General features: G+C 51.6%; 1 protein-coding gene across 3 annotated transcripts in view; it reads left to right on the top strand.

Moving 5' to 3' along the window:
- Akap1 (A-kinase anchoring protein 1) overlaps nt 1-25,552 on the top strand; it is a 30,560-nt gene extending 5,008 nt beyond the window's left edge. For all 3 annotated transcript variants that reach the window (XM_055619738.1, XM_055619740.1, XM_055619739.1), the window contains exons 2-11: nt 11,343-12,915; nt 15,589-15,722; nt 17,183-17,309; nt 17,846-17,973; nt 19,729-19,906; nt 21,663-21,813; nt 22,199-22,266; nt 23,647-23,720; nt 24,034-24,096; nt 24,505-25,552. In XM_055619738.1, the coding sequence (XP_055475713.1) occupies nt 11,370-12,915; nt 15,589-15,722; nt 17,183-17,309; nt 17,846-17,973; nt 19,729-19,906; nt 21,663-21,813; nt 22,199-22,266; nt 23,647-23,720; nt 24,034-24,096; nt 24,505-24,579 (2,544 nt within the window). In that variant the 5' untranslated portion in view covers nt 11,343-11,369 and the 3' untranslated portion in view covers nt 24,580-25,552. The remainder of the gene's footprint in view (nt 1-11,342; nt 12,916-15,588; nt 15,723-17,182; nt 17,310-17,845; nt 17,974-19,728; nt 19,907-21,662; nt 21,814-22,198; nt 22,267-23,646; nt 23,721-24,033; nt 24,097-24,504) is intronic.
- Nucleotides 25,553-26,313: the final 761 nt, after the last annotated feature.

Below are 26,313 nucleotides of genomic sequence, written 5' to 3'. Positions count from 1 at the left end.
TGAAACTGAGGCCCCAAATAGTAAGGTAAGGTGACCCCCAGAACACTGGACAGATGTTGGGCTGACTTTGGATCTGGTTTGATGTGTTTTTTTGGCCTTGTTTTTGTTTTGTTTTGTTTTTCGAGACAGTGTTTCTCTGTATGGCCCTGGCTGTCCTGGACTCGCTTTGTAGACCAGACTCATAGATCTGCCTGCCTCTGCCTCCCAGAGTGCTGGGATTCCAAGTGGGTACCCGGCTTGGGTTGATGTATTGGTTACTTTCTCATGTAATGGCCTATCCTTGAGACTGGTATTTACAGCTCCATTATCACCCCCTCTGCACAACATGATAATTGGGGTTTTTAAAAGTTAAAAGTTTAGAGCTGGGTGTGGTAGGTAGCTCACACTTTCAATCCCAGCTCTGGGGAGATAGAGGCAGGTGGATCTCTGTGAGTTCAAGGCCAGCCTGGTCTACGGAGAGTCCAGGACAGCCAGGCCTCTGTTGACATAGAGAAACAGTCTCGAAAAATGTAAAAAAAGAAGAAGAAAAAAAAAAAAGAATTCACAGGAAACTGAAGTTCAGCTCTTACTCTTTCAACTCTTTACAAAGCCTGTCATCATTAGGGAAATGCACCTTTGAAATGCACAAGTAATTACTGAATAAGAAAGCCTCGGGGGCTGGGAAACTGAGCAGGTTGCAAGACAGCCTTGAAGTCACTCATTCCTTGGCTAATAATAACATGGCCTGTCAGACCTCACGTGGAGGTCATGAGACCATCCCCTGGCCCTCAGCAGGCTGTTACCCGAGAGAGGAGGAGACAGCAAGGTTGGTCCAAGACAGCCCCCAGCCTTGGTCTGGCTGTGCCTTTGTGAGGATGGGAGATGGCACCCCATTTGGAGGCTGCTCTTGTCTGCTGTTCATCTCTTCCTTGTCACTCCAACAGTGACAGAACAGTGACTCCCGACTTGTCCAGCTGCCCTGGAGAGAGACCAGCTCTTAAGAATAACCTCCTGGCTTTGTCCTTCAGCTTCGGTGTGACCCCCTCCAGCAAGCTTGTGGTTATTTTTAGCAGGTGGCATCCCTCAGAGTCAAGCGCATGTGGCTGCAAGTGTCCAGGACAGGCCCCTTCTGGGGCCACTGCTACCTAATGAGGGGAGGAGGAGACTAAAGCCACCTTAGAAAACTGCTCTAGCCATTGACCCTGGGCTGCTGGAGAGGTCTCTCAGATTGCCTTTTCTATTCTGGGTTGGGGCAGGGCCAGGCAGGCATGTGATTGAGGCCATCAGTGAGCTAGGGAGAGGGGCCAGTTCCTCTCCTAGGAAATGAGGCCCACTTGTTACCCCTAGGAAAACATCTTAACCCCCACTCCCCACCCTATTCCTGCCCAAACCTAAGGGTTGGCCACCAAACAGCCCAAAAAGTTTGAAAGGATGTGTCAACTGGCTGTCCAATTACTGGTATCTTCAAACAAACACAGGAGGCGGCAAAGTGGCCCCAGGAGGGGTGTGTGTGTGTGTGTGTGTGTGTGTGTGTGTGTGTGTGTGTGTAATCCAGGAACATGTGCCTGAGTGTGTCCTGAGCCATATCTGCATCCCACACCTCCCACCCCCACTAGGAATTTTTTTGCTGGGAGGAAGCCACTGAGGCGGAAAAGGGATGAAAAAGGAGTTTGACAAGTTTGCCTGTTCCTCATACTTTTGTCTCCGCTCTCCCCCTTCCTCCTTCCCTCTAACTCAGCTGCCAACTCCAGCCAATATAAACCATAGGCCACAGAGGGCCTTATATGGCTTGAAGCTTTCTTAATCAGAAGCGGATAGATGGGCTGGAGTGCAAGGTTGTTGTTGCAAGATCTGATTCAAAGGAGTAGTGAGGGCTCATGTGAGGGCGTGTGTGTACTGTACATGGGTACATCTTTCTCTGGGGGCTGGGCCCACTGGCAGGGTAGGGCTAAGGACAGTGGTCCAGTTGTGGCTCTCTGAGCTAATGCGCAGTGTGTTCGCAGGGCTTCCTGGTAAGCATGTTTGCCGAGATTGTGAGTAAAAAATGAGCCGGTTCACCCACAAAACATACCTGTTACGCTTCTAGCCAGGGCCATCATGATTCTGAAATAGGTTCTGGGGGCAGTTTATGAATTAAGAATAAAGCCCCTTGACACTGGAGGACAGTGGCCCCCTGGGAGTGTGTTCCATCATGTTTCTGTGAGTCCCATGATTCTTAGGTTTAGCTTCTGTTGGGAATTTGGAGCCAGCCATTCTTCTGACCCTCTCTTGGCGTCTCCTTGCTCTCCCTTGAGCTAGCTGAGCTTGTTCCCGCCTGAGGACTTTGGCAGTTTTCTCTTCCTGGGACTCTCCCTCTCCGCACCACCTTCATTCTGGTATGGCTCCTTACTGTTTGAGCTTTGAGGTGCCGATGGCCCTTCTTCCAGGAAGTATTCTCTCACCCTTCTGCATAGCCCTTCCCATCCCATACACCCTCCCTTGCCTTTCTCATTCCAACCACAGGGCCCATAAAAGATGAGCAAGCATTTCTTAACCCTCACATTACTTGTACATGCGTGGGGAATGTGCCAGGGGTGCTGGAGGGCTCTGTGCTTTGACCCAGTTCCAAGACTACAGGCATGTTACATTAAGTCCTTCATTGCATCTTGTTACCTGCAATTTGAGTCCCTCATCCCTCCCTCCTCCTTTGCTGCCTGAGACAACCCCTCTCCAGCCACCATGGAACTAGCTCATGGTAGGTGTTGAGACCTTTATTAAATGATGGGTCGTGCTACTTTAGGGGTGGGGAGACTGTTGCCACGGTTCCCAGACGCTCTCAGTGAACATGTTTTAAGTGTATCTGAAGCAAAACTGCCATTCGTAGTTTGGCAGTAGAGCCCCTGTTATGCAAAGTTTCAGTTGGGTGTGGGGGCCTATGCATGTGATCCCAGCGCTTGGGGAGCTGAAGCAGGAAGGTTATTTAAAGATTTAAGGTTAGCTTGAGGGACCTAGTGAGAACCTGTCTCCAAACCCAAGCCTCAGATCAGCAGCGAAGTCCATCCCATCACTGCTTATGGAAAGGGAGATTTGTCTATCTTCTCTTCTGGAGACTGAACCCAGCGAAGCCAGGCAGGCCACACTGACTTTTTGGTTATGCACAAGGTGTGAAAAGACAGTCCTTGGCTGGGGCTGTGTGACTCAGTGGTACAGGGCTGTCAGACTGTAGCAGACAAACCCTGGGTTTGATCCCAGACAGTCCTTTGCCCTGGGAGAGCACCTTGGAGGCTGCTTTAGTTTTGTTTTTTTTTTTTTTTTCTCTTTCCTTTCTCCTTTTTCATCTCTGATTTATTATCTTGAAGTGTGTGTATATATGCGTATGCATGGGTGAGGCCACCTGCATGCCATGTATATGAGTACCCAGAGAGACCAGAGGGCTTTTGTTCCCTGGAGCTGGACTCCCAGGTGGTTTTGATCCACCCAGTGTGAGGGCTGGGATCTGAACTTGGCTCCTCTGTAAGAGCAGTACATGCTCTGAACTGCTTGAGCCACCCCTCCAGCTTTCTAGTTGTCCTGTTGACTTTTACCTGTTTCTAGTCCGCCTGCTTGCTTCCTTTCTTACTCCCCTTCCCCTTCTCCCCTTCCTCTTCTTCTCCTTCCCCTTCTTCCTCTTCTTCCCTTCCCTTTCCTTCCCTTCCCTTTCTTTTCTTCTTTAGAAAATACTTTCTGGTTTTCTACTGTGAAAGAGAGTGAGCGCTCTGCTCATTCCTACACCTTCTCATTTTCTCAATATAGAAGTAGCACAGTTTGATAGTTGCTATTCATAAACATCTATGGGTATAAAGTTATCAGTTTTTCATATCCCCCCTCATGTAGCTCAGGCTGGTTTGGTGTTCACCCCCGCCCCCGCGATTATACATACACGCCATCATGCCTAGCCTTATTTGCTTTCTCTACTTTTCTGTCTTTACTAGCTCCCTGTTTCTCCTGAGCCTCTGCTGTTGTGGCAGGCCTCATGGCCATTGGTGGAAAGGCTTTTGTGGTTAAACATACCAGCTCCTCCAAAGAGTTCCGTGTCGCCCTGGGAATCGATCCCTTTCTATTGGCTCTGCCTCCTCTTCCTCCTGGGAATTTTCTCCATCTGTTGTGTTCTTCCTTGGATGTGATACCAAGAGAGGGTGTATACCTAGGTGGGTGGCTAGCAAGAAGCATGCGGATGTGTGCAGGAGAGCTAGGTTCTTGGAAGGTGTGCATTCGCGGGTATGTGACTGAATACAGACTGTTCAGCAAGGCCAGCTAAGCCACCAGAAGGTCCCTTCCACCAAGCTAACAGAAGGCTTTAGCTTTTGGAAGTTGTGAAGGGAAGAAGATCTGGATTTGTGTGCCCAGGCGGTGGGAAGGTGGTTATTGAATGCAACCCAGCTATCTTTGGCTCTTCTGTGTTCAGTCTAAAGTCCTGTCATCCCGTACAAGGACACCGGAATAGCCCTGCCTGGGGAAAATGGCACCATTCTTTCTCTTACTCCTCCAGCACGCTTCCTGTCCCTTGGGCCAGTCATTGGCAGTGTGGGCAGCAGAGCAGCTCCCTGGGAGAGAGGTCATGGATTTGACCACCAAAAAGCTGTGGAAGGTTCAGAGTTTCTCGTTTGTTTCTGCCCAACTCCGCCTGGCACTTTTAGTTGCCAAAAAATATTTATTGAATGGAAATTCTCCTCGTACACCTTTGTGAGTTCTTGGTTGCTGACATTTCATTAATTGTTGGCCACATAACATCTTTTCTTACCTCTTGTGAAGCCACACATCCTCTTTACTAGTTTTTATTTGCTTGTTTTAGAGACAGGGCCTCTAACTCATGATCCTCCTGTCTCAGCCTCCAGAGTGCTGGGATTATGACCTTTAAGTAAGCTCCTAGCTTTGGGGCAAGCCTGTGTGGTGCCTTCTGCTGTGAGGTGGGAACTCCATGTACCCAGGAGTACATTCCTGCATCTGCTTTGTCATCAATCCCCCGCCCCCCCGGAGCCTGGTCGAATTTGACTTGGAAAGCCAAGTCATTGTAAAGAGCCTAAGATGAGGGCCAGGGCAGACTGGACAGTCTTCAGAGTTTTCAAAAACAGACCTCCTTCCTGAGGTGAAGCAACTGGGGAGACCACTGAAGGAAGGGTTGACTGTTTTCTCGTCACTGGAGAGAACTGAGGCTGGACCTGTCGGCAGAGAGAGGTGGAGTCCTGTTCTTGGGTGATCAGTTTCCTTTGTTACCAAGTTGTTTTTGTTTTTGTTTTCCCAACCTTTATTTTTGTTTTATGTTTGTGGGTGTTTTACCTGCATGTGCGTGTGTATGTACACCGTGAGCCTGCAGTGCCTTCAGGGGACAGAAGAGGGCGTCAGATCCCCTGGGACTTAGTCACAGAGGGTTTGGAGGCACAGTGTAAGCACTGGGAATTGAATCCAGCTGCAAGGGCAGCCAGTGCTCTCACCAGCTGACCCATCTCTCTAGCCCTTGTTGCCAGATTCTCTTAGCTGTTTGGGCTGGCAGGGAAGATGCATATCAAGAATGGGAGTTTTGGCCTCCAGCTCTTCTTATCTGTACCTCTTGGGTCTAGACCTTAGTTTTTCCTATATGGCCAGCAAAGAAGCTTCACCAAACAGCTCTTCCTCTTGGACGCCATGTTAAGCTTCTGCCCTCTTACTGTGAAACAGGCTGAGAAAGTGTTCTATGATATCCTGAGAGATGGCCCACCTATGCAGAGAGTTAGAGCTACCCTAGGGTGCATCTGTCCGCCAGGTCTCTGCCTGCCTGCAACTGGCTTGCTTGTTGCCCTGTATGTGAGACCATCACAATGGAGGGTGTGGGGCTACTTCTGGGTAGGCCATTATGAGCTAACATGGAATCTTGAGGGTACTCACATGAGTCACAGCTTGTTCAGGCCCTCAGGGATGAAGGGAACACCGGGACTGGGCTAAGACCATCACTCCTGAGGCATGGCTCCATCGCTGTGACCCTAGACCTCAGCCATGCTGCTGTGGGAGAGTCGCCCAGGCTCACCATCACCCCCAGCCTCAGTGGCCAAACCGCACTCTGCGAGCAAGGTAGGGGCCTCATAGCTTTGGTTGGGACCTCTCATATCCTGGGATTTTCTGGGAAAATGCTCTAGTCCTGTGCTGTCGTCCAGGCTGTTGCCACCAACTTGTGGATATTTAAATTAACTTTACCTCAGATTAGAAATTGAGTTTTTCAGTCACATTTTGTCATCTTTCAAGTGCTCAGTCGCCTCCTGTGGCTAAGTGGCTGGCCGCCAGCGCTGGACATGAGCATCTCATGGGGATTGCCCCAGGGTTACTCAACCCCTGGTGATCTGCCCCACTTTGACCAGGCTGCCACCACCTTGACTGTAAAGGTCACATAGCTTATTTTGCCAGGCCTCCTCACCAGCTCTTTAGGTCAGCTCCTAGGACACCTTTAGGCTCTGCCCAGGGAGTTTGCTCCCTTCTCCCACCCTTAAAGGCACCAGAGCCATAGTAATGTCACTTCTCTCTCATATCTGATGCAACCTATAGAAATCCTTGCCTTAAATGAAAAGGTTTACCTATTTTTTATTTTATGTGTGTGGGTGTTTCGCTTGCATGTATGTGTGAGTTACCATGTGTGCCTGGTGCCGAGGGAGGCCAGAAGAGGGGGTCAGATCCCCTGGAACTGAAGTTAAAGATGGTCATACGCTGCCTCCTGTGTCCTGGGAACAGAACCTATATCCTGGAAGAGAACAGACATACCCCTAACCCTTGAGCCATCTCATCTCTCCAGCCCTAATTCGGGTCTTTGAAAAAGCTTTCTTGGACTCCACCAATACTTGTGCAGGGGTGTGTGTGTGAGTCTGAGACTGTCCTCTACCTGGACCTTGAACTTCTGGTAAAACAACAAAACCCAAACCAAACCAAACAACAACAACAAAAAACCCTCCTTATAAGCAGCGTGCACAGATCTGAACATGTGAGTGAGCAAGGAAGCAGCTGTGCTGAGAGTTTAGAAAATGTCGCAGAGGGAAGCTAGAGGTGATTTCTCTTGCTGCCAGGCAGGGAACCCCAATTGTGTGCTCTTCCTCCCTTCAGTTCCTACTCCAGCAGCCTGTTGCTGCTCTCCATACAGGAAATACAGGAGAGCCTGCAGGGCTGGCCGGGCTTTTTGTTCTGATTGCCTACCCAGAGGAAGACCCCTTGAAGGGAAGGCATATTTATCAGGAGCTAGCTGTGCTTTGCTCTGGAGAGAGATGGAGTGGCCAGGGCACACTCTTTCCTGGTGGGCATCTCTGGGAGAATGGGAAGGAAGTTCAGTTCCAAACAAGAGGGTGTGTCAGCAGCTGTCCAGAACACGAAGTGTTATGATCCTCCCACCAGGGCCAAGCCCAGAGTGGACTTGGGCTCCTGGCTCCTAAGCTGTTGTTTCTATGACTGACTTTCCTGTCAATTACATGCAGCCCTTTTTCCCAGTAACTGGAGCCAAAACTTACTTAGTCACTAGGGCCAACACTTTTTTGTGCCATTCCCAGGGATTGTTGTCTTGTTTAGAAGGCTGTCTTGTTTAGACTGAGGTCACAGCTTTGTCAGCTGTTGGGGAGTGAGGCCATTAAGGCCGTTCTGAGAAGCCACAGGTACTTCTGGAAAGAGAAGGGATCCTTGTAGAACCCGGAGTGAGCAGATGAATGCAGAGGCCTGCTGGCTGTAGCACGTGCCTGCCTTCAGCTCTGTGTGACCGCTTGGCAGAAAGCCAGCATGCATCTATTCCTGGGCAAATGGACCTGCTAAAAATAAGCACGCAGGAGTTTAATTCCAGCAGATTCAAAATAGCTGAGTGTCCTCCTCAGCAGCCTAGGGCAGGGCTGTGAAGCATCTTTGTGGGAGGCTTTCCCTGATTGCAGGCAGCCTGCCTCCTGGGGAGAAAAAACTGGTCTGGAGCTGTGGGTGTAGAGCGTGGGGGACCTGGAGTGCTCAGTCAACTTACATCTCGGGAAGTTTGGGTTTAAAAACCAAATGCTCAGGACAAAGAGAAACTAAAACTTTTGTTAGGGAAGGAAGGTAGTGGAAGCCTTTGTGAGGTTGAAGGGTGTGTGTGTGTGTGGTTGTGGCTGTGTGTGCAGGCGCATGCATGTAGGTTCATGCACAACAGTCCTACCTGGACTGTCAGGGGAGGTTGGTGCATCCTATGTCACCTCTTAATAGTCCTGTCAGACCATGTAAATTGAGGGAAATGGCCCCTGTTAATTCCCAAGAAAGCTGTTTGACATGAGACAGGCTTGGGCGGAGGAAGAGAGAGGCTATTTGTTTCCTTGATTGGTAGGAAGTGGAGTTGGTGAAGGGGAATCAGTTGCCTCTGAGAGGCCCCTGTGGGCACCTCCTGGCCCCCAGACACCCTTAAAAAGACACTGCTAGGCCTGGTGAGTTGCATTCAGCTATTTAGTGTTGTGTAGCTGCTAATCCCAGAGGCTCAACTCTTGGTAGAGAGTAGTGCCGTCTGTAATCCCACCCACTGTCTTGGAAGGGGGGGGGGGCGGGCGACGACCCGGCAAACAAATCCTGCCCTCTACAGGTCTCTTGGGGAACTTCCTCACGTCTCAGTTCTTTGCCTGGAAACAGCCCTGGAGAGAAGGGCTTTGTCCTGGGCCACTCTCCACCCTCAGCAGTGGGTCTCAGTTCCAGCTCAGACTGGGCTGCAGAGCAGTGGGCACTGTGAATCTCTTCCTTGTGTTGGCTGGTTCCGGGTTAGCGCTGTTCAGCACCACGTAGGAGGGCGGCCGGCACCAGAGGAGGAGTCTGGCTGGGAAATGTCACAGCTGTTTTCCTGGGCTGTTCTTCAGCTGAAGAAGTCACTGCAGCACTGGGTAGAGTTGGAGCTTGGAGCCTCTCAGTGTCTGGGGAACAAGTCCAGCAGGGAGGCTTAGGTAGGAAGTGGTGGTGATAAGCCGGTGTGCTCAGGGCAGCAGGAAGGGCTGGTTCTGGGCCTTCTGTCTGAGCTAGGACTGGGGACAGCTGGTGAAGTGGTGGAAGGAGGCCGTTGGCACGCCTCTCCTGGGCCTTGGGCACATTGTGGATCTGCCAGGTGCTGGAGGGCCTCTCATTGTGGTGTAGCTAGCTTCAGGGGGTTGGGGAGATAGAGTAGGGTGACCTGTAACTGAGGTAGAGAGTGGGACTGTGGGCATTCATTTAGTGGCAAAGGGTAGAGCTGCTTGCAGCTGGACTGGAAGCCATTTCTGTCTTAGGTGCCGAGCCATCCATCATGCACAGGACCGTGGTTTTGGCCCTTTGCGTGCTAGAAGGGGTAGCTGCTCTCTGTTGGAGAGATTGTGGGTTTGTTCTTTTTGTCCCATTCCTGAGATCAGAGAGCCTCTAGAATTCTGTAGGAATCACAAATGAGTGCTTGCTGGGAAGGGATTTCCTAGTAAGGAGTCAGGCAAATTTATGGCCATGTTCAGTCTCCAGCCAGCGCCACTTCCAGCTGTCATGTGCCCGCTGGGCAACGATGTTCTGACTCTAGGCTGTGGGGCTCCCTCCCTGTTCCAGGCTCACAGTTTTACTCCTTAACAGTCTCAAGTTGCTTTTCTTCTTTTATATGAATGACACCTAGCGTGGACACAGTGAATCCCATTTATTGATTGAGTGATTGGTGTGTGTAGGATGCTGCAGATCAGAGATTCCCAAGTCTGACTGAATCCCTGGGATCACCTGGCTTTAAAACAAACCTGGTGTTGATTCTTCTTGCCTCTCAGATTCTGACTTCGTTGGTCTGCGTGCCACCCTGGCCTTGGGCCCTGGAATGCTTCCTCAGCATCTGGGTGTGATGGCTCACACTTGTAACCCCAGTGCAATCACAGTATTTGAGAGGCTGAAAGCAAGAGAATTGAAAGCCCAAGGCCGGCCTGGGGTGTCCACTACACAAAAACCTTCCTCAGTGAGGAGGCTAGAGGGACAGCTCAGTGGGTAAGACCACCTGCCCCTTTTGTGGGGGCCTGAGCTTGATTCCTAGCACCCACAGGTAGCTCGAAGCCATCTGTAAGTCCAGTTCCAAGGGATCTGATGTCTTCTTCTGACCTCCAAGGGCATTAGGCACGTATACATACATTCAGGCGAAACACTCAAAACACATAAAATGAATCATAAAAAAAAAAAGCCTTCCTCAGTGATATGTGTGGATCCAAGTTGGAAAGCTAGGAATATAGAGAGCTTTCTGTTTGTAGCTAGACCCTACTAAAATAGACCACACTAGTAATAAGCTCACATTTGCACTATGCAAAATCCATTTGCAAAAACCGCCCTTCTCCTACAGCTGAAAGCTTAGTCCAAGTCATGCCCCCCCACCCCCAGTAGCTTTTGTTTTCTTCATTACAGGGTTTTCTGCCAGTGCACAATTTCTGTAACACTAGAACGCCCTCAGAGTGGTTGGTTCTGCAGGGTATTCAGCAGTCATTGCTCTGAAAAAGGCTAATTCCAACTTCGTTTTAAATGATAGCCTTGGTTGGGGTCTTTAGGGTCTATGCCTATGCACAGATCTTTTTGTTGTTGCTGGGTGTGGGATTGCTGTATTTATAGGGTATGCTCATTAGGTGCCCTGGGCTCTTACCTGATATTCCAAAAGGGTAGTATGAATTCCCCCATTTCTTGGCACATCATCCGTCATGGATCAACCAACTCTCCAGTAAGATGAAAGCTAGGTTCCCATTCCTCAGCTATATTACATTGAGTTATTTAGTGCTGGGTTCCAAACGAAGATGAATGGGTAGGTTGAAAATGAAATGGTAGAGGGTGGTCTCTGCTTAAATCTGAAGCCACAGGTAGTATCATGGGAGGTTTCTACCCAGAGGGGGGTTTACAAGTCACCCAAGCCCTGGCCACTGCTCAGCCCTGTTCTACACTCAGCAATCTCCTTGCTTTACCTTTGGATATTAGTAGAGGAGCTCCATCTTTACACCTGGAAGGGCTTTCTGGAATGACCTCTTTCCCTGCACTCCTATCATCCTCTTCATTTTGGGGTACATAGGTCTCCCAGTCCTATAGCATTCCTCCGAACTGGTAGTGTGAGTAGCGCTTTCTGTGGGGATCTTGGACCAGCTGAGGCTTTCACACTGTGTGTCTCTGCACAAACACAAACACAGTACCCGTGTAATGTACCCATGTCAGTGTACAGTTCCTGTGCTCCTAGGCTTGGTTTTGTTCATATTGGTTTTTGACTCTCACTATGTAGACCAGGCTGGTCTGGAGCTCACTCTGTAGACCGGGTTGGCTTTGAATTCACAGAGATCTTCCCAAGTACTGGGGGTCAAAGGCTTGTGCCGCAGTGCCCAGCTTACTACTGTATTCTTAATTGGCTTCCATAATACCTCTTTTCTTCTCACTTACCCTAGGCATAGCTACTTCACCTTGCCTCCAAGATGGCAATCCAGTTTCGTTCACTCATCCCCTTGGCATTGCCTGGGATGCTAGCGCTCCTTGGCTGTTGGTGGTTTTTCTCTCGTAAAAAAGGTCGGCTCAGCAGCAAGGAAAAGCAGGCGGAGACACTGAAGATTAGTCCTGCCATCAAGGACCGACTCCCCAGGGAAGAGGCCTGTCCTGGAGTCATGTCTGTGCCCCCCCGTGTCACACAGCCTCCAGAAAAGGAACAGCTCTTTGTGGTCAGGTCTTCTGCAGAAACCCCAGCCTTGCCAAGGGCGCGTCAGGTCCGCCGAAGATCAGAGTCCTCAGGCAACCTCCCCAGCAACATAGACACAAGGTTGCAGCCAGGACCCTGCAGAAGTGAAAACTCAAAGGTGGAACTCTCCCTGATAGGGGACGAAGCCACATCTATCCCTCATGGATATCCTCTTTTTCCAAAGGATGTGCCCTTCCCCTGTGAAGCCGTGGAAGGGTGCAAGCAAGGGTCTGCACTGGGCAAAGGTCCTGGAAGGGGCAGGCTCAGCCAGTGTACAGCCTCTGGAGAGAAAACAAGAGAGACCGGCGGGACAGAGGGGACTGGAGATGCTGTGTTGGGGGAAGGTGTACCTGAGGAAGGCCTGTTGTCCCAGGAGTGTTTCTCAGAAGTGAAGAAAAGTGAGGTTCCAAGTCTGGCCCCCTGGGGAGCTGGGGGAGAGAAGGTGAGCAGTGCTCCCCCACAGGCGGCCGAGCTTGCAAAGAAGGAAGAATATGTTGTTGAAAAGTTGCCGGTTCACTCGGAGCTGGTTAAGGATGAGGATGCTTTGGTACCCGAGGTCAGAGGTAGCAATACTCAGGACCTGGCCAGAGAGCTGGACAAGGATGAGACCGTGCCTGAAAATGATCCGATTGAGCAGGCTGCTTTCCAGATTATCTCCCAGGTGATCTTGAAAGCGACTAAAGAGATAGAGGCTACCACAGTGGGCACGACTGTGGCACAAGTGCATCCAACCTCAGCTACTCAGCCTCAGGGGCAGGAGGAGAGCTGTGTCCCAGACAGCCAGGGAACTGGACTGGGACAAGACACCCCAGATCTTGCGTCCACAACAACAGGTGCCACTGCCAGCCCATCAGCGGAAGCCCTGCCACCAAAGACCTATGTGAGCTGCCTCAGCAGCCCTCTGTCGGGCCCTACAAAGGACCAGAAGCCAAAGAACTCTGCACGCCACATCTCGCTGGCCATTTTCCCACCACCAGTTACCCCACAGAGACCATCTCTGGATGGGGCAAGTGACCTGGGAGGAGATGACACCTTTGTCACCTGTACGTCCAACAACGGCCAGAGTGTCCTTTCAGTGACAACCTCGGGGCGGTGCTCAGATTCTGTCAGCACTTTGGGGCTTGAAGACTCTTGCACAGAGACCATCTCAAGCCCTGGAGACAAAGCTGTCAGCCTGCCACTGGCAGACAGTACTGAGCCCTTCAGCAATGGGTTGCTAAAGGAGGGGTTGTCAGACTTGGGGGCCGACGATGGATGGACCGTGGATACAGAAGCAGATCACTCAGGAGGTAGGAGGGTCTGGGGTGCCTTCCTGGTGAATCTGGGAGGGCTCCCGTTACCTGCTAGGCAAAGGCTACCGGCCACCCTTCCCTTCTGCCACTTGTGCAACCAAACGATGCTGCCCATCTCTTAAGTCCGTTATCCAGCCACCTGCACGGTTTGGGCCCCTCAGAGAGCTGGTGGGTACCCGAGAAGTCAGGTGACCACGAGACCCCAAGGCTATGAGAGTTGTCCGTGGGATCGCTAGCCAGGGAACCTCCCCAGACATTTAGAAGGGCCCAGGGTTGTTGGGTCTACCAGTCAGCTTTAGTGTCTTCCCCTTTGGACACCAGCCCTTTGATGGGCCTTTGAGGACAGGCCTCCACAGTGGTCCCTCCAGAGCGTCAGGAATGGGTGAGCATCTCTTAATGGCTGACTTCCTTTACTCACGTGCTTGTTCCATGTCTCCACTTGCTTTCCTCCAGAAGCCCTTGCAGGGTAAGTTCCCCCAGGACAGCCGCAGCTCTGAGCACTGGTGGGAGGCTCGAGCTCTCTTGGGTTGCTGCTGTGACCTCCTCCTTCGCAGAGCCTCAGCCATCCTTTTTCTGTGCAGTTGCAGTTCCACCCCGGGAAAGAGGGCACTTTGGTAACGGAGGGTGCACTGGGTTTTTCGAGTGCTGACCCCAGCGTAGACAGTTCAGACCGCTAACTCACAGGTCAGCAGCTCCTGACCCTGCTCTGCAGCTCCCCAGGGGTACTCTGATTTATCTCCCTCCCAGTGACTTCCAAGCGGCTCGTGGCTTGTTTGTCCTGGAGCGTTCCCAACCATTCAGTCTCATCCAGAAAGCTTGGGTGTTTTTTTTTCTCGGGTGTTTTGCTGCTTGTCTTTAGAATCTGGGGGTACCACTCATTCGATTTTGCTACCTCAAGATGCTGTTGATTGAGATGATTTTACACACCTTTAAAAGAAAGCAAATTCTGCCCATTGTAAGTATGGGAGGCCAGACACTGTGATGAGTGCTAAAAGGTTATAAGAAAAAATTTGCATCTTAAAACAGGCAAGAAAGGTTTTAAAAAACATTTTAAGAGTGAGTTTCCAGTTGCCTGATGCCCGTTACCGTAATGAATGCCAGCTCTGGGCGGACTGTGGTAGCTGTGCAGCTGCCTGAGGTTTCTGGGCATAGCTCTACAGAAGAGAACACAGTCAGTGGGTGGGGAGGCAGGGTGGCCCATCCGTCCTGGCCTGGGGGTGGTAACATGAGTGTCGGTGGGTGCCCAGCAACACTGGTGTTCTCCTTAACCCTGTTTTGTGTGCTTTCCTTGAGATTAAAGCTAAAGGCCCATGGGGGTGAGGATGGGGTGAGGGGGTGTCGGGAGTGGGGACAGGCCATGAGAGCCAGGAACCGGTCGATGAATGCAGCCCGCTACAGGCCTGGTGTGGTTCTGAGTTACTCCTGGGAGCCATGGAGATGCGGGTATTGGCCAGTTCGCTTCTCTTGGAGAGAGGTCAGGGCTGTGTGGTGGTAAAACCTCCACCAGCCTGTTTTGCTTTCAGAAGGCAGGTCAAGTAGCTTTCTTGGGTGGGTGGGGGTGGAGGGGTTCCTCTGCCTCAACCCTGGTGTCAAGGGAGGTGTCTCTTGCTTGCCTAGGGGCAGAGAAAACCATAGCCTGTTATATCCATCCAGTACATGGATGGCTTAGAAAAGAATTATGTCCTGAGTTTGGGGAAACGAGGTGGAAAATAGCCTAATTAGTTGGCTCTCAGGAGTGATCTATTTCAGGCCATTGAGTTGGTATTTCAGCCAGGGCCTAGTATCTTAACTTGCCCCGGATGGTCCCTGGTATTGATTTAGGTCTTTTTCTTTCCTTTTTCTTTTTTGCAATGATCCTTTTGTCATGTCCCAGGAAAGAGTTGAACAGCCTAAGTTGGTGCCAGCGTCACCTTCTGCACTGTCCTCTTGGAATAAGGAGCTTTGGTTTATGTTACCAAGGGCTGTGTGAGCCACCCCCTATTCAGAGCCTCACAAGCCAGGCCCAAAGGGGAAGGGAGGAGACTCACCTGCCTTTGTCCTCCTCGCCTGGCAGAGAGCAGCGGGCCCTCATCAGGACTGAGAAGGATCCTCAGTAGGCTTTCTTACTGTGATTGTCCACCTACCCCAGAGCATCTCCTTCCCTGAGCCTGGGCCTGAGACCTTGGAGACTAGAGATCCTTGGTCTAAGGGGCTCTGGGGCATTTGGATAAGGGAGCAAGGTGGTTGTGACGGGAAGGTCAAGGCCTGTGCTCCTGGAACCACGTACATCTGTAGGTCATCTTGATGGCTCTCATCCCCACTGTACCCCACATACGCCCCTCCCTGGGTATAAAGTCTGTGTCTTCCTAGCTTACCACGTGTGTGCCTGTCCCAGCAGCTGTGGCTAGGCACTGCTGCCAAATAAGCAAGCAGGACTGTTAAGTGACAGGCTAAAATTAGGTGTATGGGTACCCTAGGCCTCTTTTCATTGGGTTTTACTGAGCCTTCTAGTCTGTGAGCTAAGTGGTGTCCACCAAGTGTGCAGAAGGGTGTGTGTGTGTGTGTGCGCGCGTGTGCAGGGCCTCCCAGTATTGTGACTTTGGGAAGCTGTGATAGTTAGGGCTGAGCTGGCGTCTGTGTGTGTGTATGTGTGTGAGTATATATATATATCTGCCTCTTCCTCGTCTGCAGGTTCTGACGGGAACAGCATGGATTCAGTGGATAGCTGTTGCGGGCTCACCAAGCCAGATAGCCCCCAGAATGTCCAGGCAGACGCCAACCCTAAGAAGGTTGACCTCATCATCTGGGAGATTGAGGTGCCAAAGGTAAGGGTGGTGACATCCCTTTAGGCTGGATTCTGTGGGAACACAAAGTTCCCTTAAGGCCAGGGTTAAAGGAGGCCAGCGAATCAGATGGACCAGGCTAGGAAGCTGTAAGTGGACCACTGGACACCATTCTTACCTCACTGACGGGCTTTGCTGGTCCCCCAGGCTCCTCTCTGTGGGGTGGGGCTCACATCTTATCAATGCCAGCAAACACAAGTCTGAGGGCTGGCCATCAGACCCCTTCCCTGCTCCGCACTGGCAAGTGTACTGGATAACTGAGCAGAGCTTAAACTGCCGTAGATAACAGAAAGCCTGGAAACAGAAGCCGAGGCAGGCCAGTTCTAGCCCTGCCTGGGAGCAGCTGCGGGCCTGCGCCTTCCCCCTCACCTCATACCCTGTGGCTGCTGGAGCCAACACTGGCGTTTTAATTAATACTTCTAAATATTTAACAATTTCATTTTCCCGTGCTAGTCTTTAAAAACATTGTTTTAACTGCATTATTCATTGTATGAGCGTCTGCTGCTTCATCAGTCCCCAGTGCCTGAGTGGTTTCTAGCCCCTTGCTGTTAGAACTCAACAACTTATTAGTGTTTATGGCTGGGGCTCAGAAATAATTGGCAGACTGCTTACTCCCAGGGCACTTGGCTCTGTGCTGAGCTGGAGACCTGGCTCAGTCTGAACTTTGGGTCAAGACTCCTGTGCTGACCCCGGGCTGCTGGCCCTGCGGTAGGTTTTCTTCCCCAGGGACCTTGTTACCAATCCTGTCCTCAGTGGTCACAGAGGGCATGGTGAGGCAGGTTCTGGGTGAATAGGGACCATGTCCCTTGCCGCCCTCCAAGGCTAGGGTCATTGAGAATTCTTTCGGAGCTTGTCTTAGGTCATGCTTAAATTTTCTGTTTGCCTTGAATTTGTACAAGTGCACTGGATACTTGTACATGTTGCCCCTTAGTGACAGGGGGTAAGTGTTCTCAGGCTTTCATTGTCCAACCAGTTTCTTTGTCTGTGGCCCCTAGTGGACTTGGAGGGGCAGGGATGTGAGGAATTAGTCAACCCTTCTAGCAGGGAAACGTTCAGCGTATGTGTGTAGGAGGGGTGCTGTCTAATATTCTGGGTCTGGGCCACATGTTTGGGATGAGATGCCGAGTCCTGGGGCAGGCTGCCCCTTCAGCTGCTTAGCTCGGCAGCTGTGTGGTCTTGGGTGGGTTCCGTGGCATGTCCTGGCTTGTTTCTCTTAATGTGTAAGATGATAAAGTTGTCTGTTCATAGGTGCTAGGAGCCAACCTTAGTGCTTAGAACAGTTCCGAAAAATAAATGCTGACACCAACAATGTGAGTTTGACTTTACACAAAACAAGCCTGGGTCCTTCGGAAGCAAGGAGTTGGTTTCCTGTTGCCCTCATATCTCTCTCTCTTTCTCTCTCTCTCTCTCTCTCTCTCTCTCTCTCCCTCTCTCCCTGGAAGCATTTAGTTGGCCGACTGATTGGCAAGCAGGGCCGGTACGTGAGTTTTCTGAAGCAGACATCTGGTGCCAAGATCTACATCTCCACTCTGCCTTACACACAGAACATCCAGATCTGCCACATAGAAGGTCAGTGGCACTGTTGCCCCGCGCTTAGCTCCCTCGCCCGAAACATAAGGCGGTAGCTTCCGGGTTGCAGTGGTCCATTTGAGGTTTTAGCCTCTGAACAGAAACTGTAGGTTTCTAGGTAGAGGGTACATTGGGTTTTTGGCTCCTCCAGTTCAGGTGCTCACAGGGAACTGACCCTTGGTGCCATTTCTGTCTGGCCAGGATAAGGATGGTGCTCAGTGGACAGAGCCAGGGTCTTAGGTCACAGTGTCTGTCACCCACATTTCCCTCACAGAGCACAGGTACCTTCTGGTTGAATCCATCTGTACCTTTCCCATCTGTGGACTTCTTTTGTGTTCAAATTGTGGGTCAGAATAGCAAAGGTGTCAAAAGGGAGGGGACTTAAACGATTCCGTTCCTAAAGCAGAGCCAGATGTCGGGCACCTTAGAGAACCCTTGCACATTAGAATCCTGTGGAGGGGCGTGAGGGTTGGTTTGTGCTTGCTGTCAATTTTCTCTTATCTACAGAGGCTGTGTGTCCTGTCCTTTGCCCTTAGGCTCTCAGCACCATGTAGACAAAGCTTTGAACTTGATTGGGAAGAAGTTTAAGGAACTGAACCTCACCAATATCTACGCGCCACCACTGCCTTCACTGGCGCTGCCCTCCCTGCCAATGACGTCATGGGTGAGCGTGCTCTCCAGAATCTCAGTTCTTGTCCCTTCCCCTAAACTTATCCCAGCTGGCAGACTCTTAGCATGTGGGCCAAGCAGGCGTGATCACATGCGCTTTCTGTTCTGGCCTCCACTCGGTTCTGCCGCCGGCATGTTCTCTGAGGACAGGATAGAGTGCTGGCAAGGAGCCAGGGCCTCTTGACCTCACTCTGGGAAGACTATACTTTCCTGCCACCTGGGCATGCTTGCTTTTTTCTAGGTTTCTGATGATGGAGGAGTGAGCCAGGTGCATGGGTGTGGGGCTTCTGAAAACCTAGGGCTGCACCTAAAGTCACTCAGTTCCCAGCACCAGAGGCCTGGGTAGGACCTTCCAGGAAGGATTTGGGTGAGACTTATATAGGCCGCTATGTTCTTTCTAGTCAGCTGGGCCGAATAGCGGCCCTGGTGAAGGATTCCCTCCTCTAATGCAGAGTCCCTAGCCTGGAAACCCAAGAGGTTAGCAGAAGAGAAGGTAGTGTCTCCAAGAGCAATGAGCAGGCATGCCTCTGGCCTTCATTGGGTCAATTTTGTCGTCAGTGGGAGTAGACGAAGGGTTCTGTGGACCACAGACTGTTTACTGCATTTCACAGATGGGCTGAGCAAACCACTTCAGGAACATTGCCCCTTTGGGTTTTGTTTAGGATGGTAGGTGTTTCAGCTCTGTCTTGCCCCACCAGAGACCCTTGTGCTGTGGGAAGGCGGGGCAGGGGTTTTCCTTTCTTTCACCGTAGGCGTTAGGGAGTGGGCTGGGCCCTGCTCCGTGCTTTGCTTCTGAATTAGAGGATTTCCCGGGAGGCTTGGCTGTAGCCTCTCTTCATAAATGATGGAATAGCTAGTGTGGATGGTTTTCTTCCCTTGTGTTCTGCTTGCTCAGTGGGACCAGGGAGGAGACTCCAGGTGCTTTGAAGTCAGCAGGGCTGGGGGACCCGTAGAAGTCAAGAATCATTCTTCTTGGGGCCACAGGCTTGATGGTGCAATCTAAACCCTCCTGTGTGCAGAACTCTCCTTTGCTGCCTATAGCATAGCATCGGGAAAAACGGGGCTGGAACAGAAGCTTTCTAAAGAGCTCTGCTCGGGCCTTTCACACGGGGCCTTAGCTGCTGAGCACACCTACAGACCCCCCGCCCAAAGTAGAGAGATTGGGGGATATCGAAGGGGTGAAGGGGACTAGGATTTAGGGGCTGAGTAGAAGGCACAGAGGAGTAAATAGGATGCCTTCTCTGGCAGACCTTAACAGTGGGCCTGGCTTGAGGCTGCTCCTTGTTCTTCCGAGACAGGGAAATTCCTCCAGGCAGTAAGCTCTGGAGTCAGCTGCAGGTCCAAAGGGGCCTGAGGCTGCCCACCAAGGCTTTTCAGACATGTTGTTCTGAGCAAACTGCTCACTCATATATTTGCCTTCCTTGACTCATCAAAGGAAGTAGGAGGGGGAGAGGGGAGGGGGATGGGAGGGCAGGCATGCTCCAGGGGATGGACCCCTGCCGAGCCTGTGTTGAGGATCCAGCAGTTGGCCTCTGGCTGCCTAGTTTGGGCTAGGGATAACCCTGTCTGTTCCTGAGGTGAGGCTGCCTGTAAGAGCAGGTCTTGGTACAACACAACTGCCAGCAGCCCTCCGCTATCTGGGTGCCATGTTCTGGATGGCTGCGCCAGTTCATGGACTTGTCCCGGGTCCTCGGGACATATCCCAACCATGAGAACTGATAAGAGTGTTGGCTGCCTCTTCCGCCTCCAGCTCATGCTGCCCGATGGTATCACTGTGGAAGTCATCGTGGTCAACCAGGTCAACGCCGGACACCTGTTTGTTCAGCAGCACACACACCCCACCTTCCATGCGCTGCGCAGCCTGGACCAGCAGATGTACCTCTGTTACTCTCAGCCTGGAATCCCCACCTTGCCCACCCCGGTGGAAAGTAAGTGCCACCTAGAGAGTCAGGGAGAGTCCTGCCTTCTGCTTAGGCCAAGACATGTAGGCGAGGCAGGTTGCCCATTCTGCCCTTGGCCTGGACCAGGAAAAGACCGATGGGGACTCCCTCATGGGACAGCATCCCTGAGCCTGCATGGTCATGGAATGGTGCCAGGTCGAGTGCTCTGGCTAGCGGTGCTGACTTGTGTTTCTCTGACTGACCAAGCAGTGGAATTGGAGTGACCTTTTTGACTGGTAGACTCACATTTTTATGCCTTTTTTTAAAATTACATTTCTTCATTTTGTGTTATATGTGAGTATTTTGCCTGCATGTATGTGTGTGTACCACATGTGTTCTTGGTGCCAATGGAGGGCAGAAGAGGTCTTCAGGTCCCCCAGAAATGTAGTTATGGGTGGTTGTGGGCCACCATGTGGATCTTAGGAATCAAACCCAGGTCTTCAGGAACACTACCTGCTCGGAGCCACAGAGCTACCTCTCTGGCCTGGGCTTTGTGTCTTCTAAGTGGGTTGATACCAGGTGGTACCCAGGCTTGCCCACCAGGAAGGAGGAGTGGATAAGCTGTCTGTGTCGTGGAGGGCTCTTCGGGTATATCCTTCTCACCTGTGCTGTGGGCTGGGCTGTTGCCACATGACAAGTGAGAAAACCATCTCTGAAATGTAGGGACCTGCTCAGGCCACACCAGAGCAGGGGCTGGGATGTCACTGGTACCTTGTTGCTCATCAGTGGGGAGGGGACTAAACATCAAAACATTCCCCCAGCCTCCTCGTGGGCTTTGAGGTATCTGTAACAGCCCTCACCCCCGCCCCCTTGGAAGAATGAAGTTTTAGTTTTTATCAGACTCTCTTAACGCTCTAGCCAGAAGTAAAGATCAAACTGGAGTGTAAGGGCAGATGCATGGTAGCCTTGTCTGGATCAGGACCAAGCGTAGTTGGCTCCTGTGACCCCCACCCCCACGGCTGCCCAGCTCGGTGGCGGCCTGGGGCACTGTGTGCTCCCTGAGGCAGAGGCAGATGGTGTGAGCTATCGGCCTAGGCTGCCCTTGTGGTCAGGCTCTCCATCGGAGTTGAAGTGGAGTAGACCAGATTCTAGGTACTTAAGGTCGGCTGTGCTTGGCACTTCTTGATTCTCTCAGAGACTTTTCCTTGGCACAGGGGCTAGGAGGTAGCATGGTGCAGCGCTCGCCAAAGGATGTGAATTTGATTTCCCCTTATTTAAAAAAAAAAAAAAGAAAAAGAGCGTTGTGCCTGGTATGTATGATTGTGATCCCAGTACTGGAGAGGCAGAGGAAGCCAGAATCTTGGAGTTCACTGGCCAGCCAACATTAAAAAAAAAAAAAGTGCAGTATCTGAGGAGGGGCAGCCAAGTTTATATTTGATCCCCACATCCATGCACATGCACACAGAAGGCAGGCCCTCATCCCTGTTCTCTCAGTTTCGTGTTGTGCTAGTTTTAGGCTGCAGTAGATTTCAGAGTCATGGCTGTCGACTGAAGGCCCTTCGTTCGGGGTTGAGTAGTTTTGGGGGTATGCTAAGCTGGATTTCCTGGGTTTTCACTTGCCTGTCTTGGGCTCTGGGAGAGGTTTTTTTTGTTTGTTTTTTGTTTTTATGGAGGATCCGTGTCACCCCTGTCCCCTCCCCATGGATATGCATGCCTCTGACAATGTGGGAAGGTGGGGAGCAATGACCAGGGTAGCCCTCATGGCCGGAGACTTGTTCCATACACTTATCCTCCCACCCTGCAGTAACGGTTATCTGCGCTGCCCCTGGTGCGGACGGGGCCTGGTGGCGAGCCCAGGTAGTGGCCTCCTATGAGGAGACCAATGAGGTAGAGATTCGCTACGTGGACTATGGTGGATATAAGAGGGTGAAGGTCGACGTGCTCCGGCAAATTAGGTGAGTAGGACTCCTCGGCCAATCACAAGTCACCCCTGCATGGCACGGGGTACATGGCCCAGTTCTGCCCAGCTTCAGATGGGGCTGGAGTCTTCCTTCCTGCTGCCAACTTTGTGTTAACAGTCACATGTAAGCAAACATGATGCCTGCCTCAGCTACACAGAACTAGAAGGCTGCTCCCAAGGGTCAGGCATCAAAACTGAGAGAAAGGGAGAGGCTTGAGTTTGGTGAAGGGTGCCCCTCTGAGTCATCAGGCTGTAGCAGCTGCCCGCCCACATTCAGATGTGCACGCCATCCTGGATTGTAGCTGCTGCTGTGCTAAGGTAGAAGGTAAATTCCAGTCCTGGCGGTCCATGTTAAACTCATCCCTTTCTTGCCTTTCCAGGTCTGACTTTGTGACCCTGCCATTCCAGGGAGCAGAAGTCCTTCTGGACAGTGTGGTTCCGCTGTCAGGTAACGGGCGGAGCGTCCAGCTGCGGGCTGGGCACTGGGGAACACAGGGCTTTCTTGGAGCCCTTCCTCTCCCCTGCAGCCTGTGTAAACATGGTTGGTGTCACTGTTAGCTTCCGATTGAGTAGGTCTAGACTGAGGCCCAGGGCCGTGGAAGTTCTAGCAAGACCCCAAGCGATGCCAATGCTGCTTTGCAGCTTTGCAGTTTACCTGGCTGCCAGCTCGAGAGGCCCCAGTGAGATATACTTCAGAGCATGGTCCAGAGAGGGCAGGCTGCTGGGCACGGGCATGGTGGGGACCGTGCTGACCTGTGTGTCTGGGACTGAAAGCCTTGTTAGAGGAAGGGTGCTGGCATTCCTTAGCCTCATTATCCTTTGGGCTGATGGGATGGTGCTTGATGGTATCTGTGAGAGTCCCGTGTGTACTGATGTGGAAAGTAGCAGATCGCAGCTTCCCATGGCTGTAGGTAAAGTCTGTTTAACCTGTCGCCCTCTCCCAGGCAGTCCCCTTCAGATCCTGTTTGTCCAGAGTAGTTAAAGTGTGCTAGATATACTACAGTGTAACCAGGCATGAGGTTGCACACACTTTTAATCCTAGTACTCAAGAGGCCAAGGCAGGAGGATTGCCAGGAGTTTGAGGCTAGCCTGAGCTACATACACAGCAAGACCCTATCTTTAAAAAGGAGAAAGAATGAAGAAAGAAAGAAAAGGGGAAAAAGAAACATTACAGTCCAGCCAAAGTTCTGTCAGAACACTGGCAGGCTCAGTTTCATTTCCCCTTCTTTCTTCCCAGCCTTTCTCTCCATTCTGTCCATCTAAGCAGTCTGGCCAGACTCATGGAAACAGGCCCTGCTTTATCACAAGACTCTCCTGGCACACCGTCCAAGCGTTTGCCTTCCACCCTTCTTGCCTTGGGCATGTTCTTATACATTACCTTTGTAAGCCAGCCAGTAGAGGGCACCTTGGAGTCTTGCCTATTAGAGGGCAGCTGCCCATACTGGGCCAGCTGCTTGGATTGGAATGCCACCTACCGCATGGTGGGAGCCACTTGGACTTTGGAGATGAGCCTTTGCCCTCCTGACTTCTGGAGCCTTCCTTGTTTTGTGGAGATATACACACTTGGTCAGCACAGCTGTCCCCCAAATAACTGGGGACGGGGCCTGCTTGCATCGTAGGCAGGCTTTCTGTCTTCCCTATGGAGACCCTTATGGCCAGGCCTTCCCTGTGCTCACCCACTCGAGTCACAGAGGCATAGGCCCTGCTGGCAGTTTGGCTGTCCTAGACAGTCCTGACATCTGCAGCATCCAGAGCAGCCGGGAAGTGACAAGACTGCTTTGCTCCAGCGGGCATCTGAACCCTGCCTTTTCTCTTTCTTCCCTTCTAGATGATGACCACTTTTCACCAGAGGCAGACGCAGCCATGAGTGAGATGACGGGCAACGCAGCACTGCTTGCCCAGGTACGTGGTTGGGGCGGGAGGAGGCCGGCCGAGCAGCCAGGGGCTGTCAGTGGGCTTCCTGCCTAATGCAGGGTAAGTGTCCAGGCTTCTTGAGAGCTGACCTTTAAATTCCTTCTGTCCTATGGCCATGAGCCTGGAGGGACCGGCAAGCTTCAAGGGGTGCTTAAGCCAGGCCTGGTGCACTCCTATAACCCCAGCACGCTGTGGGCCACAGCAGGATTCCGAGTGAGGCCCGTCTAGGTTACACAGTAGAGCTCGTCTCGGGTTTTGTGTGCACAGCCTAAGGCGTTGGCCTCTGCCCCTGTCCCTCCAGGTGACAAGCTACAGCGCGACTGGCCTTCCTCTGATTCAGCTGTGGAGTGTGGTTGGAGATGAAGTGAGTCTGCCCCTTTTGTGCCCAGTGGGCTTCCTGGGAACTAGTTCTGCTAGTTGTTAGAGGACACGGTTGTGGACTAGTGCCCTCCCGGGGGACACCGGGTGCCACGGTTGAGAATGGGGATTTTTTAGTGTCATGAACCTAGACGTGTGTTGAACACGTAAGTTCTGGGACAGCCTCTCCCAACACCAAGGACCTTTAGTGCCAAGCAGGGGAGACGCTCCTCTAGACCTTCCGGGACCTTGGTCCAGATCCTCAGCCATTGAGCAAGAACCCCATCGTGGTTGCGCTCCGAGCCTGCGCCTGTCCCTTGCTGATGACTGGAGGCCAGGGTAGGAGGACCCTCCCTGACTTGAGACCCAGCCCATAGGTACCGTGCAGAACTCTGAAGGAAATTCTGTCTTGCAGGTGGTGCTGATAAACCGGTCGCTGGTGGAGCGAGGTCTTGCACAGTGGGTGGACAATCACTATGCCAGCCTTTGACCCCCTGAGCAGCTTCAGTCTTTTTTCTTTTCTTTTTTTTTTCACTGTTGAGATTGGGCTTGGCACTCAGGACAGAGATTTACAGCAGAGTAACAAACATTGCTCTCTCTCTCTCTCTCTCTCTCTCTCTTGAGTATTCTTTCCCCCATTCTGTAGTCCTGTGGAGAAGCAGGTTCCTCCCCCAGGAGGAGCTTCGGGTTCCTTTCAGAGCCTTTGGATGGTGTTTCACCAGCCCGCTGGCTTAGCCCGCCTGGGGGCCGTCTGCAGGGAGGTCTCTTAACCAGGCTGTCCTGTTCCCATTCTATCCGCTCCCCTCTCCGCACCAAAACCCCACACACTACAGCAGGCAGGCCGGGGCGGGTGTGGGGCTGGCTGAGAGGGTCAACTTCAGTCTTTTTTTTCAGGGATTAATGGATTCCCTGTATAGCTCACAAGGATGAACTGATGGTATTTAGCCAGTTTTTATATACTTCCTCCAGCTCGGACTTTTTTAAGCATAGATGTAAATAAGGAGCAATGTCACACCTGACCCCAGTGAGCTGGGGAGCGGGGAAGCTCTTCTCTTGCCAAGCCTGGTTGTAATTTGTAACCATTTTCTATCTGTGCAAACTATGTAAATATATGTTTAAATATGTAATATTTTGTACAAGACACACTGGAGAACAAAGGGAACTCAAACAAACAAAAAAACTCTTCCACATTCTTCACTGGGAACTAGAAGTCCATCCCACAGAGTGGGACCGATGCCCCTGCTGCTCCTACTTCCTGTGCAGACAGGCAGCTGTATGGGAAACTGTTATTTGGAGATTTGATTTTTTTTTTTCTGTATGCATTTATTTAAAAAAAAATAACTCATTGGATTACCTTGCAGTGGTGTGTTTGACTCTTTTATAGACTGTCTTTAGCATTGTGCAATTTAAGAATAACTTAAGTATCTTGGACTTACATAAATCATGAATTGTATAAATGATAACCTTGAGTCCATTTTTCTTGACTGGTGGCAAAAATTTGGGGCTGGGGGTAGGAGGTGGTTGTGAGCGGGGTGGTCCATGGGAGGGTCCAGCTGTGGCTCTCTAAGGACCACAATAAAAGAAGATCCTGTGATCTAAGAAGACAGTTTGGCCAGCTCTGCCCCTTCCCCCACCAGGTGGCTTCTGCATTTAGAGAACACGGGGTCTGACATAGCAAGAGGATACGGAGACAGGGGACAGGGGCGCAGGCCTCTGCAGTCCTGATGACACCAGAGGGCTTCCCTTGGGATGGATGAGGTGTTGAGACAGGCTCCTTGGGCTAGAGTCATAGGGTCTGGGGAGGAGACAGATTCTTGGTCTCATCCTTGGAGAATGGTTCCTTGGGACATGGTTGGGAGCTGGGGAGGAAAAGCAGGTTGGAGAGCCAGTTGTGAAGGACATACACTGGTCAAGAACTCCATCTTCAGAGAAGCAGGGCTTTTAGAGTTTTGCAGATAAGCTCATCGGAGACTTCCATCCCACCTGGGATCATCTCCGCATAAACCAAAAGCTTGTGGGGTCATGGAGGCCTGGACTTGCTTCAGGTGTTTGCATCCTCTGAGCCCCGAGAGACAGAGAAGGACTGGCGGGTCACAGCAGAGCCCGGGTTCTGGGGTTATCGCTACAGCAAGCACAGCTCCTGAGAACTGAAGTCACTTGCAGCCGTCACAGGCTTAAGGTAAAAAAAAAGGTTAGGCACCACTGCGTCCCACAGCGAGCTGTG

Source organism: Psammomys obesus, unplaced genomic scaffold, assembly GCF_907164565.1.
Source record: "Psammomys obesus unplaced genomic scaffold, mPsaObe1.curated_primary_1811, whole genome shotgun sequence".
NCBI classification, from domain to species: Eukaryota; Metazoa; Chordata; class Mammalia; order Rodentia; family Muridae; genus Psammomys; species Psammomys obesus.
This window is presented reverse-complemented; position numbering and strand designations above follow the sequence as displayed.